Below are 20732 nucleotides of genomic sequence, written 5' to 3' on the forward strand. Positions count from 1 at the left end.
GTGGTTTTGGATGTGTTTAAACCTGATATATCCTCAGGGTAGTTATGAAGTCTCTGAGGTGCTTTTTCTGGGGTTTGAGGACACATAAAAAACTGTCACAGGCTACAGGTTCATTGCTAATGACAGAGAAATTCAGACAAGGGTGTCCATCACTGCTGTTTCTGGGAGGCACCTTGTGCATTAGTGGTGCACAGCCAAGGATCATCTCCTAAAGGCTGCACCCACGCTTTTTCATTCAAAAAAACTGAGCAGAGCTCACTGTTTTGAAAGGTGGCAGGTGGAAGTGGGCTGTGTTTTTAGCCAATAAATATTTTATGTTTAAAAAAAAAAAAGAAAAAAAAGCAGCCAGTTTCAGAGCAGAAGAGCAGAATCAAGCTGTTTCTCAAGCTCTGCCTCACTGGGAGCAGAGCTACAAATATGAGTCTCTCTCAGTGATCTTTGCTTCCAGCCTGCTGACCACTACAGTCATGGCTTTCCAAGTGCCTCCTCTTGGATCTGTTGCCTTTCATCTAAATATTTGGGATAGCTGAGGGGGAGGATGAAGAGGGCACAAGCACACGTATGCATCAGTGTGTGTATGGGTCTCAAGAGGCTCTCAACCACCTAGAAAGAAGGGACCAGGTGGTGTTTGTGGTTTATTCACTCCTGTTGTGTGAAACTTCATCAGGCAAGTCCTGTGAGGGCTTCAGGGTGTGATTGAAGGCTCCAGGCATAATGATATCAGGGTACAGATGGGTTTTGTATGCATCCCAGTGACAGACCTGCAGAGGCACCTGAATTGGTTTTGATAAAGTCAGGATGACTTAAACATTCTACTGCCACATCAGTTCCTCCAGAGATTTAGGACCGATTATTTGCATGGCTGGAGGGTGGATAAAAGGCAGGGAAGAGCCACAAGGCCATGCTCCTCCCTAAATCCTTAGATGTGGCTTTTCCTGGCAATGCTTCCTTCTACCAGCATCATGGAGCAAGAAAGGCTCTGTTTGGGTCAGCCAGTGTTCCAGCCTTGTCTTAGTGCATTAAACTGCTTACCAAGACCTAAATGTGCATGTCTACCACCCACTCCTAACATAAAGCCCCTGCTAATATAGGCTATGGCCATCCTGATGGGGCTGCAGACCACCTCCAGAGCCAGGTGTTAAACTCTGAAGAGCCTGCAAAATCCAGCATTGCAGGTGGCTGTGCAGTCCCAGCCCCATTTGGGACTTAACACCCCCTTCAAAGGCTGTTCTCACAGGTTACCTCCTCCTCCCATGTGTCTAGGGAGTGTCTTGGAAACTGGGAGATGGTTCAGCTTAATGGCTCATTATGTCAGGCAACATTTACCCATCTTGTGTTTGTGGGTGTCCTCATTCCCTGTGGTGGCAACAGGTTGCTGTGCTTGGGGGTGAAGGACATTCTTCTTCCCTCTGAAATAACTAACACCTGGGCTAGGAGGAGTCATTTTGTTTGTTTGAATTGGCTGTTGGGAGGGAATGACTGCAAAACCTCCCAATCTAACGTGCTCTCCATAAACCAGCCTGCTTTTTAACTTCAGCTCTCTGTGTGTGTGTGTGTTTGTGCCATTGGCTGCTTTGGGAGAAGTTAAAATACAAGCTGAGGACTTTTGGTGGAAGGTAAGTGCCAGGCAAGGCTCATTGCCATGTAACAACGGGCTGTACAGGGGGGGACCTTGAATTTGATGTCCAGAGACAGATCATAGGATGCTGAGTGCAGATAATAGTGGAAAAATTGCAGAGGTGACAGCAGAGATACCCTGGTACCTGGGGAACAGAGTCTGGTCCCACCCTGACCTTGGGGAGCACATCAGGGGGCCATCTTCTTAATTAATAAACTGTAAAAAACAGCCATGAGAAAAGAAAATGCCTTTATTCTGGGGGTGGGGGCTCTTACATCTCAGCTTGTAATTATTTTTTTTTCTAAGGCAGACATAAAAAGACTCCATCATTTGTTCTTAGGACATCTGAATAGTTATTTATTGAGAAGCCACAGTTCTCACACTTTTACAACTGTCGGCTTGTATAAGGCAAAAAAAGCAAGATGGATCACTATTTTACACAGAAAGTAAAAGCTCTGAAGGGGGGACTGATGGACATGCAGTTACTGGTCAAAATGCAATGTACATGACATATATAAAAAACATTGTGAAACAGAGGAATTGCAAATTATGGTTACAATCTACTGAAATAAATATTCAATATATTATTATAAACACATTTGTATAGTCTAAGATTGTAAATAAAGTTGTCTTTGTACATATACGGTTATTTGAAATTTAAACAAAAATGTAACATTTAGAGGAGCAAACGTCAACATAAAACAACTGCTTTGGACTTGTAATGTGGCATGATATATCCATAATGATAGGATTAATCTGGTGTGGCAATTAGAATGACTAATCCTTTGGGATGTAGCCTCTATGGAGTTAACTGCATATTGAAAAGGAAGAGCCTGGTACATTAACAAGGATGCAGAGTGATTCAAACGGCTGTCTGGTTTGTTTGTTTTCTGGTTTTTAAATGAACAGAGAGAACAAAAAATCATTTGTAATTGCCTCATTCTTCTTTTAAAAACAAAGCTGTTTTGGGGGTTTTTTTCCCTTATTTTATTAATTTGAAGCAGTTGGCATCCACAGAAGAGAAACAAAGAAATGAAAGGACTGGATTCACTCATCTTCACAACAATTTACCATCAATGTATATACAGTACATTAATGAAGCATTGTTTAAACTTTAATTATAACAGGGACACACCTAGCATGTTCTCTATGTATTTTTTTTTCCATTAACAGTATTAAACAATGGTGCTCCATATTGCTTATGAACATATAGATATGAAATTAGGAAACCAATGAATCAAAGAGAGGTGCTAACCTTATTACCACACAGCTAACATGGCATTTGTATTGGTAAACTTCTCATGGGCATTTAGAGCTGACAGAAAAATTCCTAATGTGGCTAACTGAGTTACAGACGAGGTACATGCATGGGTACCAGGCGACCCCCCCCCAACCCATCCTCCAAGCCAGCTTCCCTAGTCATCCTCTTCATCCTCCTCATCACTGTCCTTCATGGTGATCCCCTGGAGCCCTCCCCCTTCGCTGACCGATGCCGTGGCCTCCTCTACCGTCAGCCGGTTCCGGATGGTCTCGTAGGTTTTGCTGTTTAAGGTGGAGTCCAACACCCCTTGCAATCGGAAATCCCGGTAGGTTTTCTAAAGCAGGGAGAGGCAGGAAGGAGGAGGAGAGAGCAGAGAAGTCAGGGCTGACACCGGCTCCACTGCTTCGCCACAGGAGTTAGCCTGTGTGCCATGCCTGGGGCTTTGGAAGAGGCTGGGACACAGCAGGAAAATCCCTGCCCTGGGGATGTTTTACACTGCCCTAAGCAGCGCAGAGGCTGCAGGAGAGGTGTCTCTGATGGCCACCACTTGCCCATGGCAGAGGTCCCTTTAGGCTGTCCTGAGCAGCAATGGTCCTGCCCTCCATCCCTGCCTGCTGGGTGGCCGGGCTCCAGAGCAGAGGGGTCCTGGGGTGGACTTTGCATGGGGTGGGTTGGGGTCTAAAAAAGGAGATGGAAGGAACAGAGAGGGGCTCTGCACCAACTAACATCCCTTGCCTCTGGATCCACTCCTCTGCCAGGAACAGCAGTTGTTTTCCTTCTCCCAGCAGAATGCTTTTCACCCCTAACTGCAGACGTGATTACACGTTCCCGGAATGCTCTGTATTAAATAATCCTACCTACAGTATTTGGATTAAATAAACTAAATCCAGAATACTGGGGAAAATTGTTGATGTATAAACATAAGCACATGGGATGTGTTTCTTAAATCTCTTTTTCTTCACCTAATACCAAAACTGGGGATGTATTTCCATAGCTATATTTCCCCTGCTCACTGTGATTATTTCTCACATTTGAATTTATGTTTAGAAACTTCTTGACTGCATGAGAGAAAACTCTGGCCTTGTGGTTCACTTAATTCTGCTTTGTGCTCTGCGTGGAACATTCACTGGTCTGCTATTTCAGAAAGTCCTTGGATTTCTTGTAGCTGTTTCTGAATGTAATATTGGTATAAATAAAGTACAAGGAAGAAAGCTTTCCTCAGCTAGCTGACAAGTAGAAATAATTTGTGCCTGTTGTTTTCAGTTATGAAAAGCACATTTAATACATTTCAGTTTTAATTTATTCATGCCTTCAATGTGTTCACTGCACACAAGACCATAAACATTATAAAATACTAGACCAAAAAACATTAGATAGAACCCAAAATGATCAAAAATATATTTACCCCCTTCTGTGATCTTATTATTTCATGTAAACAACTGCGATTTCACACTGAAATAATTATCATTAGTCCAAGGCATGCACACACACATATACACATACACGTGCACTCAAGATACAAAAAAATGTTACTTTCAGGATATGTTATCTCACCTTTGTGATTTCTTAGAGTTGATTATATAAAATTGTTAGAGAAATAACTTCAGTTAACTATGAGAACAATCCTCATTTACATTCTGATGATTCAAACCGTAGCTGGGCTTAAATGATTCTAGTAAAAAAGTGTTAAAAACTTTTGCTTTGCTTTAACCTATTTTAACACTGGAGGTCATTGGTGTGATGAACATATGTGTCCAAAAAAAGGCCTGTTTTGGTGTGCTTACAGTACAGGTAGGGTAATAATAGTTTCCCTTTTTTCATGTAAGCAATTACTTTGTTCTGATTTGCACACCTGTATTTTGCATACATATGCATGTCATATTCCTCTTTATCCTTTACTACAGGCCATATACACAAGTATAATTAATAATTTTAATGAATGGCTTATTTGTAGGTGACAAGTTGGCCACCGAGAATATGCTGCACACGTGCAGGCCATATACACACACACACACACTCACGCTCCACATATGATGGTATGGAAAATATATCAGATAATTACCTTTACTATCCTAATGAGAGTTTTCAGTTGGTAAATGTGAAGCTGCAGGTCCATACGGTCTGTCAGCCAGGTGCAGACAACATTCATCGAGCTGGTGTACCATTGCTGCAAGAGAGACAGGACTTCTCCAGCAACCCCATTAGGGCTGCCTGCTGTGCCTTGAACAGCACAGGCTGCACCCAGCACCAACCTTGCCCACTTAGCCAGCCTGCTGATGGGATGTGACAGACTCAGAGGGGGAGACAGGCACCCTCTTTTACACAGAATTTCAATGCACAAGCTTTTAAATTTTAATAACAACAACAACAAACTTATCTGGAGAATAATGGCCACCAGCAACACTGCAAAGTTCTGTAAATTTTTTCTTTTTCTTTTTCAATCTGATTTTTGCCATTGCTGGGACTCGTGTGCTTGGACAGATCCAACTTTTAACAGTGAGAGCACATGCCTGCCTTTAAGTGTGTCAGACCCATATTCAAGCTACTTACCACCTTGAAACTTAACCCATCACCAGCCGTGGGGTGAGTCTGGTTCCCTGATGGCCAGCAGAGGGGAGGCTTGTGCGGGGCAAGGTTTGGCTGCAGGGGAGGATGCTGGTGGGAGCACCTATGGACACCTGCCCAGGCTGTGTGGGCAAATACCTTGGTTTCACCCTCACAATTACAAAAGAGGGAAAAGCAGCAAAGAAATGAGCTTGTTTCAAGCTGCTGAACTCATAGGGCCTCTCCAGGGGCTGAAATTTTGCCTCTTGTCTGTGCAAAAGGCTTGCAGCTGTGTGGCAGCATCCTGCCAGCCCTGTGGCACAGGAAGCCTCCAGTGGGCTGTGGCTCAGTGCCCTGCTCACACAGGGCTGGCATTGCACATCTGATGGCACACAGACAAGCAGCTAGCCCTCAAGAGAAGGAAAAGCAGGGGTTGTGGGGTGTGTGTGTAATCACAAATTCCTCCCCAAGGTGCTCAGCACAAGGGCTCCTTAGGAAGCAGTCTGCAGACAGAAACCCATCACCCTCTGTATGCACAGTCACACTCTTCTCACAGTGTCTCTTACACACATGGATCAAAACCTGCAGACCAGCTGTAATTACTCTAGAACCACTTAGAGGAAAGAGACAACACTGGACCAGTTTATAAAAATCCTGCTCAAGCCCCACCCAAGTTAGTCTGAAATGCAACTGCCCTAGAACCCTGCACCAGCCTAATGCAAGCATTTATTGCATCCCTTTGCTGCACCTTCAGGTGTAAGTCCCTGGTGCAGAAACATGCCCCCTCCCCTCCAGTTGCTGAAGCTGCTGGTGAGTGAAGACCACCGAATACTCTGCAGCTGCAAACCTGAGGCTGGGGATTTGTTCCCCTCCACTCCTCGACACCATCCAAGAGGCCAGTGCCTGTGAGCTGGTTGGGTGCCTCCAACACCAGGAGCTGTCACTGGGTGGGCTCAGCAGGCACCTGGAGCACCCCCAAGCTGGCACAAGGCTGACCAAAGCAAACAAACGAGTCCAAGCAAAACCAGCCCAGCATGAGAAAACTTTTGGCTCAGCACACATTACTGAACTGTACAGTGATGCACCAGGAGCTGCTACCCTCCACCAGGAGCAGGCAGCAGAGGCTGCTCATGCTGCATGAGGAAGGGTTATTGTTTTTGCCCCCACCTCATTGAAGATATTTGCTGTACTTCTACATCACCTTTTAATAAAATGTAGGAAATAAAGGGATGAAGTTAAAGAAATGGCATATGGGGTTCTCTTGCTTACACTTTGTGCAACTTGTAGCAGAGATTCCTGCTGGCCCTTCATCTCTAGGATGGAGACGTGGCAAGAGCTAAGAGCTTGAATAAAACTAAGACAAGCAGGAGCCCTGTCTGTAACAGAAGTCAAGTTCAGACCCTGTTAGCTGCCACTTGAGGTCCTGATGTCAGACTGAGGTTAACTATGAGTTAAGCACCCTGGCTGGCTGGTGTAGGCCTGAACTACGATAGAAAACATGAAGATCTGGAGGGTTTACATAGCTACCAATCCCTCAGACTAGTCTGAGAGGTCAGAGCATCCCTGGATACATCCAGACTGCCCTGTGTGCCTGTGGTTGCTGCAAGAACAACTGAGGGCAGACAGCAGCAGCCAAAGGGGTTAGCACAAAGTGACTGTTGTCACTGAGTGAGCTGTCTGGGTTCCCTTGTAATGCTGGGGCACCATAGGAAAAAACCAGAGACAAATCAATGCTTATAATATCACTTTTTTGCTATCAACATATTTAAACGAGTCATACTCTCGGCTGACATGAGGTGGGACCCAGGGCTGTGAGGGCATACGGATACCCAGGTCACCCAAACACCTCCTTCTACCACCTCTTTAAATCAAAACCCACAGAGGAACAAAGTGACTGTATGTTACAAACGCACACCATCCCCTTCCCTGCCCCTCAGCTTCCATGAAACAATCTGCTGGGTGTTTGTATCACCTCTGAATGAGAAGAGAAGACCCGGCAGGGGCAGGTCCTGCCATTTGTTTGTCCCATGCCACACACATCCACACGGCTGTGGGATCCACACGGGATCCCAAATTACAACCTATGCCTGGAGGTTATTGGCAAGGTGACACTGCTGCTGCAAGACCTTCAGATTAGCTAAATTAAACATTTTGCTGGCTGGAGCAGGCACTCCAACAGGCTGGATTCCGGGGAGATGCAAACTCCTCTGAGTAGAATCCGAGTGGTGCCCCTCTCCTCCTGAGCAGGGGCTGAGCAGGGCTTGGCCAGGCGTGCTGCTTGGCTGCAGGAGAAGAGCTGCTTCCTCAGAGATAAGTTATTCCAAAGACTTTCTGCTTTCTGAGAAAAAGACAAAGTCTAATTCATTGATCTTGATACACAAAACCGTCACGTCACTTCATAGAGCACACACCAACTGCTGAATTTAAGCCCTGCATATTCATAAAAATAAGTTAGCCCATAAATTAAATGTTCCCTTTAGCTATCACTAGTGTTGATGTGCTATAAGACGCACGAGCCCTCTGATTCATGACTAACCTACTGAAGAAGATAACATTTGCATATGATTATATTATTAAAAAAACAACAACAAAGCCAAATGTTCCGAAACAGAAACGTGATGATTTCAGACAAAAGAGTGCAGCGTGGTCCTGCTGGGACACTGGCCATCTCGTTCCCCTGTGCTCGTCTCCGTTCCCTAAAAGGCAGCAGGGTACATGCTGGGGACAAGCAAGTGCTAAAGGGCTCCAGCCCTGTGACTTGTCCCCATACAGAAGGTGCAGAGAGCACAGCCCAAATGCTGATTGCTGGGGCCATGCTGTAGGGCTGCAAGACATTTCAGGTACACATCATCTGGAGCTCCAGGGCCTCCTAAGCTGTGTCATGGGCACGCCAAAGTAACCAGTAACTAGTAACTCCTCACACCTGGTTGTAAAGAACGATTAGACCTCATCGGTGCTCTCACATCCATGGATCTTAACTCTACACATCTTGCTGATGCACACACACATTCCTGAAGACAATCTGCACTTATACTCTGTGGGCACAGGGTGAGAGATGGCTGTGGAGGATGCATACCAGAGGATGCCACGCATCCATCTGGACATCCACAGGGAAGGGATGACGGCTCCCATGGAGACATGCCCTGACCCCACTGCCCGGTGCATGGTGTGACCAAGCTAACAGCAACAGAAATGCAAACAGATACTCATTGGGTGATATCGGAACCCAGTAACAGCAAGAAAATACCTTATTTGCACAGGTAGGAATTTAATCCCTCTTTCAGGTTAGTCTTCCTGTTTCCTTTCTGTCTTTCTCTGCAACCCTCACTGCTGGGTGCTAGGCTGGGTAGATGAGGTGGGCCATGGACTGGCTGGGATGCTCCTGGACAGGCTTTAGAGGAGCTGGAGCACACCAAGGGGTGGACTTCCATGACTGCCCATGTAACACTCCAACCAACTCGAGCAAGAAGCTTCTCCTTTTCCCCCACCCCCCGCCCTTTTTTTTTTCTGAATGCAAAAGCATGATCAATAAGTTGCTGAAATACCAAGTTTGTCTCTGAATACATAAATTTCAAAAATTGATATGAATAAATCTGCAAGTAGCACACTGAGTGTGGCACATTTTATAAAAAAAAAAAACAAAAAACCACAAAAAACAACCCAGCACAAAAAAAAAAAAAAAAAAGAAAAGCACTGTGCTGGGTTCCTGAGCTTTCCGGGAGGTGGTGTCATTACACATACCCAGGAACATCTGCAAACCCCCGTCTTCTTTGGTGTGAGCTGAATGGAAGCATGACCTCCTGTTCCTTGCCATGAACCTTGAGTTCACACTCACATTTTACATGTTACAGGAAGCCACAGCTCACCCCAGGGGTGCTGCAAACAGAATCTCGTAAGCCAGATGCAACACTGCTTCTTAAGGCACCTGAAGGAGCTGTATTCTTCATTCAAAAGCTTACATACTAGTAGCTTAAGGTCACTTCAGCTTTTGTAAAGAGTGGGACAAAACCAGGAATGCTTATAGGGCTGGGTTGTCAGCAGGGTAGCAGAGGGATTACAAGGAACCTGTGACTCTGCCTCTTTCTGCCTTTACTGGTAGTTTTTTTGTGTGTGAACAAGTGCCATACAACAGATTGAGGCTGGTATAAAGGCCTGGGACTGTGCAAGAGCACCCCGCTGAGCCTCAGCTGTGCTTGCAATTAGCAATAGGCATGAAATGATTATTGTTGTGGTGGCTGATGGCAATCTGAAGTGACAAGTTTTATGGGGGAAGTTGTAGTAGGGATGTTCAGCAAGTTTCTGCAAACCATTAATCGAAGGCTGCAGCACAGTTTAGTCAAAGCTATTTTATGTCATTCCAAAGGTTTCACAAGGATGCTGAAAGAATATTTTTCTGCTCCCAGTGCCTTGGAATGGAGTTTTTCTAGGTCAGGGATTCTTTACTGCCCTATTTAGTGTCAAAAATACCCATTTGCCTCAAATTAGCAGAAAGCTTGTAGTTAAGGGCTAGAGATTAGGCATACAAAATTACTCAGCAGGTGACTGCTGGGTGGATTTGGGGGTTGAGAAGTCTTTAAAACTGACTACAAGACATTATATACTTCTGACAAAAGAACATAGTAATCCTACCTGCTTGCTTTAACCACTGTTGTTTGTCTATTATTATGTGCTTTAATGCTCATAAGAGCAAAACTACTGGTGATACTACTCAATTACCATAGTAACTCTCCCCTATGACCTCTCATTTCAGTACCCCCTTTCCAACCAGAACCAATCCAAGCAAGGCAAACCTATTTAAAACTGTGACACACATTGCAAAGGAGGTTCCCAATACCGGCTGGCTCCCTCTCTTTGTCCGGGATCTGGATTTGTTTTGAAATGCTGAAAGGCAGCTTTGAAATGAAGCCTTGAATTCAAGGTGTTTCAAAGGTGAGGGGCTGTGTGCCGGGCAGCCGCCTGTGCAGCATCCCTGAGTGAGGGGTCCACAGAGGTGGGAATTGAGGGAGGAAGATGCTGACTGTGAGTCTTATTTCTCCAAGGAAAACAGAACCAGCTCATGGGTTCTCAAAGCAACACGATCAGCCCAAAAAAAAAAAAAAAAAAAAGAAAAGAAAAAGGAAAAAGAAAAAGGAAAAAAAAAGATTAAAAAATTACCGGCTCTTTGTATGTGGTGTCTGCAGCCCCATCCAATGGGCCAGGAGCTCAGCTGGTGGAAAGCACAGTGGGGCCGTGCTGCTTTACAACTGCTGACAGCATATTACAGCTGACAGAACCATGTCCATCCCCATCCTGGGTGGCTCTGAGATCAAATTCAATATTCGGTGTTGTCACGTGTTCACAGTAGCCACCTCCCCCAGACAGGTGTCTTCTCAGGGAAGGTAGGGATGCAGCCACAGAAGCTCAGGACTGTGCTTTTTGGGGACCAGTTTTGTGAACACAGGTGTTAGCATGGCACGAAGACTTCCAGCATGTGGGAGAAGAAGAGCTGCTGGTGAAGTCTGCCCAGCCAAGAGATTGTGCTCCTGCACTTGCTCACGGTGTCTTGTGCCCATACAGACAGCCAGGTTAGTACACACAATGCTGTCTCAATGGCAGTCATGGAAGGACCATTCTTGTTCCTCTGGTCTTCTGTGGCCACCAAGGTGTTCCTCTACACCTTCCCTCAATGTTTCTTCTGCTGTTGATCCCACAAGGTTTTGCAATTACAAAAACTTGATCGAGACAGTAAGCATGAAGCACAGAGCCTCATGGCCAATGCAGTTTCCAACTCTTTTCTTTCATATGAAACCAATGAGATGTTCCCAGCAAGTCTGAACACATACATCAGCATAACCATCCCAGTCTGAGAGCCCTGGGGATGCTGGCTATGGATGAGAGTAGTGGTGGGATGAAGTGTGCCTCCTGTCCTGCTCCCAGTCTGAGGGAGTGAGGTCCTGGCTGGGCTTTCAGAGCTGAGCCCCGTCTCAGGCCATGTTTTGGAATCCTGGGCTTTGTTTGCTTCAGAAGGTGACATGCCATCCCCCAGGCTAAGCCACAGACAGGAGGGTGGGAAAAGAATGAGGACAGGGCCATGGTGACCACAAGGCTGTTTGAAACTCCTGAGCTAAGATACGTGGTGGTGGGCCTGGGGGAGGATGTGGCACAGCTGAGGCAAATGAAGAGCTTCAGTCCGCCAAGTGAACATGTAGAGAGCGCTGGTCTCCAGTAGCAATGAGGAGATGAACCTTCTGCCACAGACAAAGAGGAAAGAGGCACATCTTTCCCCCACAAGCACGCACTTTCTGGATGGCAAGTGGACACTTGCCATGCAGCTCTCCCCATCCCACGTGTTCATCAGCTCCTCGTCCCACTCCTCAACACACTCTATCCTCTGCACCAGGTATGACTCCACAGTGCCCTGCTTATGGGCTTCCTTGCCCTTTGCCAGGGCACCAGAAGAGCCATCCCAAGGCTAGAAAACCTCCACTGCAGAGGGCCAGAACTGCTGCAGGGTCAGGGGCTTGGCCCCACAGGCAAAGAGCATCTGGCATGGTTGTGTCCCAGCCGTGGCCACGGGTGGCATCAATAACAACCCAGTGACTCTCTATATTTACACCTGCCAAGGATTTGGCCCATTTCTCCAAGGGTGGCAGGGGCCAAGGCTCAGGGGACTGAGAGAGCCCCTCTGTGAGTGGAGGGGTTTTCCAGAAGCAGAGAAATTGGTGTGACATTACCCACGCTACAGAAATGAAGTTTAGCGGCTGCGGCTCTAAGAGCACACAGCTAACCAGAAAATAAGCAATGAGTTAATATCACAGGCATTGATCAGCTAGTCTTACAATTAATGCTTCCAATAAAAAAAAAAAAGAAAAAAAAAGAAAAAAAAAGAAAAAGCTCCCCCTTTTTATTCAACAGAATAAGAAATTAAACACTTGTGGGCTCATTCTAAAGAATGAATGAAATTGAATAAGCTACCTAGCACTTGAGATTCCCAGCGAGTGCTTGAATAGAGCAAACCTCCTGAGTTGAATGGATTGCCTTTTGGGACCAATTTGTCTCTTTTCACTCTTTATTCCTCCTTTTTTGCTGACAGATGTACAAAGGCGGAACTGCGCTGTGCAGCTTAGCTACATGCACCCACAGCAGCTGTCACTTTTGTCGAGCAAGTTAATCAAGCAAATGCCACCATATCCCACTTTCTATAAGGAACAACATGTTATAGACAGTAGTCTTGGGAGACAGGGAGGGAGGGAGAGAGACTTTATTTTAACTTTGAGTAGCTGGTATTTTTTTTCCCCTCTGTGTGTAAAAAAAAAAAAAGGGGGGGGGGGAGAAAGCAAGCAGCCAAACCTGGTAGCACAAGCTGACACTTTTGTTTTCCTGTAGAACAAATATTTAATATGATTTTAACTCTAATTTGTACTAGATGGAGAGCTGTCCGGTTTTAATTAAATTTAAGTGACTTAAGGGACACGTTTAAAAAAGAAATGGAAGCTTTTTGTTTGTGTTAGCGCTTGTTGATAATAATATATTGATTGTCAATTGCTAAGCCCAAAAGATTAGTGTAGTAAATACTATTATCTGAATGCCACAAGTGAAGTGCTAGCTTCCCGTCCCTGCTTTTCCCTTTGTGAGGCAGTTTGAATCACTGGTTGTTATTTATACATTTTCTTTGATAAAACCAACTTGTGTGGCTGATTTTTTTTAAACCCTGCCTCATTAAGTGCATAATAGCATTTATGTGTGGGGCTTTCTGCTTTTTAGCCTTTCAAGCTTAAGCTTATATTCCTCTCTCAGAACCATGTTTCAAAACTTGAGATGTTCACAAACAATTGGATACACACCAATATTGTATATGTCAGATGCTCTCTTGCTATTGCCAAAGACTAGAAAATAACAGAACATTATCCACAAAGAGTAAATAAATAGTTATCGCCCCGCTACGCTGCCGCACGCCAGATAACAACACTGCCCGGTCATTAGGTAGCTTTTCTATTGCCCAAAATTCTTCGAGTGCATGTACTCTTGTTACATATGCAAAAGTCAACATCAAAAGTAGGTCTTTTGGTGTAGCTCTACAGAGCACGTAACAGCAGAGCACCATGAGGGCTCCAGGCAGCCCTCAGTTTGCCAACGAGATAGGTAATCTCTCCCCCAGTTCGCACACTTTTGAAAGTATCTCCTCTTTCAGAAAATAAAACTAAGTTTTGGTAACAGATTGCAGTGTGCTAATTTAACTTCTCTGCAGGGTCTTCGGATTGGTATATTCAGAAACAGAGTGCACAAATCGGAACCGTTTGGGATATGTGAACTCTTTGCCAAACTCTACCCTTGCATCTCGCCCATACGAGCAAATCCTCCATCAGCCGTGCTTGGCAGGGCTCTGCCTATGCCTGGGCAAGCGGTCCTCACAAGAGGCAACCTGCACCTCCTTTTCTGAATTAAACCTCTCTTTTAAACTCTACATTAAATTCTAGAGATCTAGTGAAGTGCTAACAATTTAATATAAATCACCAGAAATCCCAGCTCTTTCTTTTTTTTTTTTTTTTTTTTTCCTTTCTATCTTTCTTTCTTGAATTGTATTATTTTATTCTAACAAAGCCTGGTGAATCTGTCTGGAGTTTCCCAGGTCACACTCACACCGAGCTATTACTGAAATAAACAGCTGCACTGTTTTTTCCTGGGATTTTTTGTATCACTACAATGCTATCGCTGCAAGTACATGCAGTGTATTCTTCAACATCTACCCCAGTGCTGTGATTTCTGGATGCCTTTTATTCTATTTTATATTCCTTAACTATGAAATTTCATTCACATTGACAGCGTGGCTGTATGAGGAAGTTACAAAGTCAAAGGGGCTCGATATTAAAATAATTTGTATTATTACTTAATAAAGTCACAGTCCCATCATCGCCTAATAGGGTTAAGCTGCTAGCCAGGGCGACTCATCATCTGTCTAGGATGCAAATGGCATCACCGAATTACATTATCTTCTTCTTTTTACCCCCCTTCTCTTCCCAAAAATAAACCGCAGAAAAACTTTGCACCGCTCAAGAGCTCTGCCTTCAAACAGGGAAGAGAATTCCGAACGCGAGCTGGAAGGCAGACCCAGGCGCGCCGAAGTGCCGCACGCTTTTTGCAGTACATATGGTACCTGAGATCACCCACTGCTTGGGGACCGCAGCAACAGGGTGTGCTCAGGCTGCTGCTTCACCCTTAATTGGCTCCGAGTTGGACCCTAGGGGGCTTGGTGGGTCGGTGCCACGGGTGTTAATGGGAGGGAGACGCGGGGCTCCTTGCGGGCGCCTTTTCCGCATGTGCTGGGGGGATCGCACCGATTCCCCCGCTTGCCAAAGGGCCACAACTCATCCTGCATGCTCCTTGCTGAAAAGTTCTCTCTGCTTTTCATTTTATGCCTTTTCAGGGAGGAAAAGGAGGACTGACATCTTTTGTGCTACTGGGGCCAAGGTCCCCAGCAAATAAAGGCGCCTCAGAAGACCATCTCCAGCACTCCCTGCTGCACAAAACCAGCCGACACCAACACAGGTTTGGTGCAGCTGCAACTCCACAGGTGGAGGTGGGTGTAGGTTTGTTTATTCCACCTGTCAGCAGCTCTGCAGGCAATCCCTGTGCTCTCATCACACCAGAAAAGGTTTCCCATGAAAGGTACACAGCCAGACAGGGACCTGCAGATGGTACAGCACTTCTGCCGGAGGAGGAACAACTCTGCTGCTGGGAATATGCCTTCTACTTATTCAGGTTGTACATCCAGGCAACCTTCCCTGCTAGCCAAAATCTCTGCCTAGGCAAAAGATCTCTCATCTCTGGCAGAAGTGACAGACCACAGGCAGGACGTGCCTCCCTGACATCTTATTCAAGATGTCTTCAAAGCAGGACACTCCATGCCTATGTTAAGGCAGGCATCTGCAGGCTCAGAGCCTCAGCCGGTGCCTCCTTCTTCTCAGTGATGGGACAGCCACAGTCCCTGGGCAATACATTACACACCTGCAGAAATCCCTGCCTTTCAGGTAACAGGGAAAGCCTGGCCTGGCTATGTGCAGCCCTGAGCTGGAAGAACCTGACACACAGCATCCCATATTCCATGCACACAGAGAGATGAGCTCAGAAGAAGCCCTGGGTACACCATCAGGTACAACCTCCCCCTTTGCTGTAGATACAGCTCAACAAAGTGCACAGTGCTGGCTGGGAACCATCAAATAAAACCAAAAAAACCCTGCTGTTTTGTAGGATTTTGCAGATTTTTGCGGTTTTCCTAAATTAAAGAGCTTCTGCATAAAAAAAAAAAAAAAAAAAGAGAGGCAAACACACACAAACCCTTCTGTATGGATGCTTGTTCTCAAATACATTTTTAAGCTATAAAACATTCTCTGCTTACTTTGATTTTTCAAAAAAGAAATAAAGTTGACATGTTAAAATCTGAGTTTCTATATAAAGCAGCTTAGTAATACACAATATCCACAAAGTGTGCTGCTTTTTTCTGTCCCAATTCCAAGGCCCTGCTAGCACAAGCCACTGACAGTATCATTGGTTGCAAGGTTGCTCACTAAGATGCAATACAGTAATGCATGCTATGGAATAATTCAATTACACTTGTTATTAGGTTGACTCAAAAGCTGTCACAAAGTGGGAGTTGATAGACTTTAGCTGGCTCTTTTATAGCCTGTAAATTAAAAAAAAGTGGCTAGAGGTTGCATGGGTATCTCAGTTCCGAGCATGGGAAGGAGCAGCTCCACTGTTATCATCCCTGGGGTAACACACTGGAGAAAACACTCCCTGCCTGAGTCCTGCTAAACATTTTTGAATGCTGATATCATACACCCAGGGCGAGGTTTAAAGGAGCACCGGGAATGGAAAGAGCCTCAGATCAAGAGAAACGAAGTGACCTGGGACGGCTTAATCTCGCATGCACCGCTGGCTGGTGCTGGCAATGGCAGTGATTGTATGGGGCTGGATTGCAGGGGGGGAGAAAAGGAAAAGAGGGATTGAAGGCGCTGCTGGAAATCAGACAACTCCTCATTGTCCGTGCAGGGGCACATCTGTGCGCTCCGGGGTGCCCCGGCCCTTCCCACGCTCCTCGCAGCCCCGACTCTCAGCTGGCACCCACGTGGGCTGCGGCTCAGAGGGAACGTCAGCACCTTCAGGTTCTTCCTAACGACCCACAAGACTGTTACTCCAATTAACCAAGGCCTCTGAAATGAAGCTGGAAGGCAGCTTCAGCTCAGAGCGTGCTAGGTGACTCGGGCGCAGTTATAAATGTGCACAGACTGTTCCCGGGCAGGGAGCAGAGAGGCTGCTTGGAAAATGACTCTTTCTGGTGCCAGGACGCCTCACTGCCTACAATACAGCACCACGGAACCTCTTATACAAAACCTACCTTTGCTACTCACTTCTACCAGGAAATAAATATCTTTCACCCAGTGCCTGCCCTAAACCAAACATCTCTGACGTTCAAAAGCACCGGGGGGATGATGCTAGCAAGGCTTTGCTGACCTTAACGTAACGGAGCAATCAGTCTGCCTTCTTAGAATGATTAATGGAAAATCTCCTCTGAAAAAGAAATCAAATTAACTGTCTTCAACCAAATGTCTACTGGAACACGAAAAGCTGTTCCAATAAAGACATTTAGGAGGGAAGAAAACCCCTTATGAGCATGTAAAATCCAGTGACAGATCTAGGACTTATTTTATTAAGACTCTCCCTAAAATAAATTAAATGGAGCCTACTTAAACCAGCACTGCAGCAAAGAAACCTTGCTAAGGGGAAAGCAGGAGAGGCTGGAGGGCACATGCAAGTGCATGCTTGCTGCTGTGTGAAGCTCACGTATGGGAGTAAAAAAGGACAAGGGTTGGCTCTGAGGAGCGATGTCCAAGCTAAGCTCCTCTCCTTGCTCCTGCGTGGCTCAGAGCGGGCACGTGGGAAACAAAAAGAGGCTGCAGAAGGATGGTGAATGCTGTGTCCTCTCAGAAAGAGAATTTGTCCCTTCCTAGAAAATATACAGACAATTGCCATCACAATTTTTCCAGCAAAAGTCCCTGCAGTGGGACTGACTCCAGGTCTGGGTCTGAGTCCTGCTGAGACAGCCAAGGGCTGCAGCAGAGGCTGCTGCAAAAGCTGCGCTGTTCCTGCTCCTCCAAAGATGCACGGGGAGAAAAAAAAAAGCAAGCTGCACTTCCTTGAGATCTATCTGCCTAATTGTCTTCATTTCACAACTCACTTGGGAAGAGGAGGGAGAGGGGAAAAAGAAGAAAAAAAAGGAAAAAAGCAAAAAACAACACAGAAGAAATAGCTCAGTGGAGGCCATATCAGGATGGGAGTGGGAGAGAGTTAGTGCCCTAATGAGCAGTCTAGCTGCGTGGGAGGGAAACAGGTTGTTGTCTGTCTCAGGGAAAGCAGTGAGCATGGCTGCAAGCAGATATTAGATGGGAGCCCAGCGTTCAGCCTGATATCCGTTCTTCCCCTGATCCTGCAACCCATCCTCCTGTGAGTAATTCTAACTCACAGTGAGTAGCTCCACTGACTCATGACCAGGCTTTTGGGTCTGAGGAGGGGAAGGAGAAGGGAGGGTGAGAAGGGCCTGCTTTTGGCATTTGATTGTGCTGTGCAAGGCTCACACTCTAGCAAGAAATGCCACGATCCTGCAAGCGCGCCTTGGAAAAAGATGCCAAAATTTAAGTGAGTAACCCTGCTGAAGGCAAAGGCTTTCATTTTAAGAATAAGCTAATGCCTAAGTGCCTGCAGAGGACTTGCTGAATCAACAGATCTAGCTGTCAGACTGTGTTTTGTAGTTTTTTCTGTACATTCAGGTGTGATAGCCAGCTCCAAACCAGTAGGTACCAAAACATATGCTGAGTTGCCTGTGGATCCTCTAGTAAACCAGTGAGAAGTGCTCAGTCAGATTCCTGGAAATTTGTACAAGCATTTTGCTGAAGTCTGAGACTCACACAGTGCCCTGCATCCTAATTATTCAACATTTCTGATATTCAGAAGTCAGTTACCAGCAAGAGTGATCACCTCTGGAAATAGGACAGTCCTGAGGCTGTGTCCCTGAGGGCAGCATTCCTGCTGGGCTCTGGGCTGGGGAAAGGCAACCGAAAATCCACCAGCTGCAACATCAGCCTTGGGGTACTGATGGGGCTTCCTAAACACTCAACTGAGCTGAGCCTGAGGGACAGGACCCGGTGCCAGACCCCCAGCTGAGGGCTTGTGCCTGCCCTAGGGCAGTGGGAAGGAGATGCTGGCTGCTCTGACAGTGGAGCCATAGCTTCTCCTTCGCTGCCAAGAGAGGAGCTGGAAAGACTGTGCCTGTGCACTGAGGACAGCACTGGGCAGAGCAAAGCCCCAGCCTTCCCCGTCACCCTCCTCACTATGCCTGCCCAGACCCCACTGATCCCACCCTGCCATCAAGACAAAAAACGCGTCTCCCATGCTGAGACAAGAGGGCTCGGTTTCTCATTTCAGGAGAAAATACTCCGTCTGGTACCCCGGCTGTGACACAGACCTTCGAGGAAGCCAAACATACACAGTGACAGTGAAGTGGTAAAACTGCCTTCTGCAAAAAAGCACCGTGACTGCTGCCGCCTGGGCGGGCTGTATCACTGCGTGATTAAGTTCTTACCAGACCTCTTGGTAAAGGCAACCTTCCTGATCTGATAACTGCCAAGGACAAGCCAAATATGCAGGGTCAATCTATGAACATTTAATCCCCAGAAGGCAGATTAAGTGTATAATTGACCCATATAATCCACGTATCATCTCCAGGGAAATGTTTTCTATGTCCGGTTTAGGCAGACATGAGGCCCATAAGAAAGCGATCAGAGACACAGTATTACCAGCACAGTGGATTTCATCAAAGTTAGAGATGGCTTTTTAATCACTGATCTCAGAGACTGCTAGATTTAAGCAGATGAACTAGCACTAAGCACATCTGTTTTAATCCTTATCTTCTACTCAGGCTGGTGTCTTCAAGAAGTACAAGGAGGAAAAAAATAAATTAATTTTTTTTTTTTTTTTTAAGGTCCTCGCAATCTTAGGAGCTTCTCTTGGTGTTTTGATCTCTCATATCAAAAGCATGTTTTTGTTTTTTTCAGTAAGATATTGAATTAATCATCAGAGAGAAAAATGCCATCTGCGCTATTTAGGGACTGCATCAGGATGCTGGAATTTGCAGGATCTTGGGGAGCTCACTTGACGTTCAGGAGCCTTTTTGTACATGCTACACGCCTGAGGCTGGGGAGGAAATATTCTTACTAAGCTTTACATCAGTGTTTACCGGTGTAAGAGGAAGAAAGGTTGGCATTCACACCCTCTACTAGTCAATCATAGACTTTCTGGATCACATATGTTTTGACGGGTTGAAACCTATCCTGTGAGTATCTAAGGCTGTGTGTAAAGATACACACCCATCTACACACATGCATAAATAACTTCTACCAAAGGGCACAACCTTTACAAGTAAAACTCCCACTGCCTTCAGACAAAATTATGGATATATAAACTTGAATCCTATGAAACAGCAAGTGTCCTGAGCCAAAGGGGACCTAAATTTTGCAGGATTGAGCTGAAGACTCACAATCACTCGGAAGGTATTTTCCCCCTGCCTCTGCCTCATTGTTCCCATGAACACTCTCATTCTACATGTCAACTCTGCCCATTTCTGGGGGAAAAATTATAAAATTTTACTTTTCATCAGCCACTACACAGAGTTTTTGATCCAAAGCATCACAGGGGTATAAATCCCAAAGCACCCACTCATGCACAGGAGAGCAGGGAGCCCCAGCCATGATGATATTCTGAAAAATCTTCTGTTACCACTGCTCTCTACCAACCGGCCCTATTACAGTATTTTTGCTTTAAATGTTATTAAATTACTGAGCCAGGCCAAGTAAATAAGTCATGTTATTCTGTAGTAAACAGCACTGCCAAAAAGCTAGTTAGGTTTTGATTACCAGCAGAACTCCACAATCAATCTGTTCGTTCTATGATCCCAAGAATACAGATTTTTAAAATTAAGATGACTCTATTTCAGGGCTGGGGAGGGGAACCTCTGACTAATTTTCAGAATTAAGAGGATTAGCACACAGACCACACAGAAATATTACAATAATCTTCCACAAACATCAATATCTCCCAAAGACCATTACTCTGTTCTGCATGTGCGAGGAGGGGATGCAATGGAGGAGGAGAGATAAAAAAAAGAAAAAAGAAAATGAAAAAAAAAGACATATAATATAAAAGATACAAAAAAAAAAAAAAAAAGACATATTACATCAGCTCTGTTGAAAAATGACCTACTGTGCTCTGCAGCCTCTG

At 45.5% G+C, this 20732-nt stretch overlaps 1 protein-coding gene across 5 annotated transcripts in view; it reads right to left on the reverse strand.

Moving 5' to 3' along the window:
- Window positions 1-3033: 3033 nt before the first annotated feature.
- CADPS (calcium dependent secretion activator) overlaps window positions 3034-20732 on the reverse strand; it is a 203624-nt gene continuing 185925 nt past the window's right edge. For all 5 annotated transcript variants that reach the window (XM_030458293.1, XM_030458292.1, XM_030458289.1 and 2 more), the window contains 2 exons: window positions 4942-5046; window positions 3034-3213 (listed from right to left, as the gene is read on the reverse strand). In XM_030458293.1, coding sequence (XP_030314153.1) covers window positions 3034-3213; window positions 4942-5046 — 285 coding nt within the window. The remainder of the gene's footprint in view (window positions 3214-4941; window positions 5047-20732) is intronic.

Source organism: Calypte anna, chromosome 12 (genome assembly GCF_003957555.1).
Source record: "Calypte anna isolate BGI_N300 chromosome 12, bCalAnn1_v1.p, whole genome shotgun sequence".
Classification (NCBI taxonomy): Eukaryota; Metazoa; Chordata; class Aves; order Apodiformes; family Trochilidae; genus Calypte; species Calypte anna.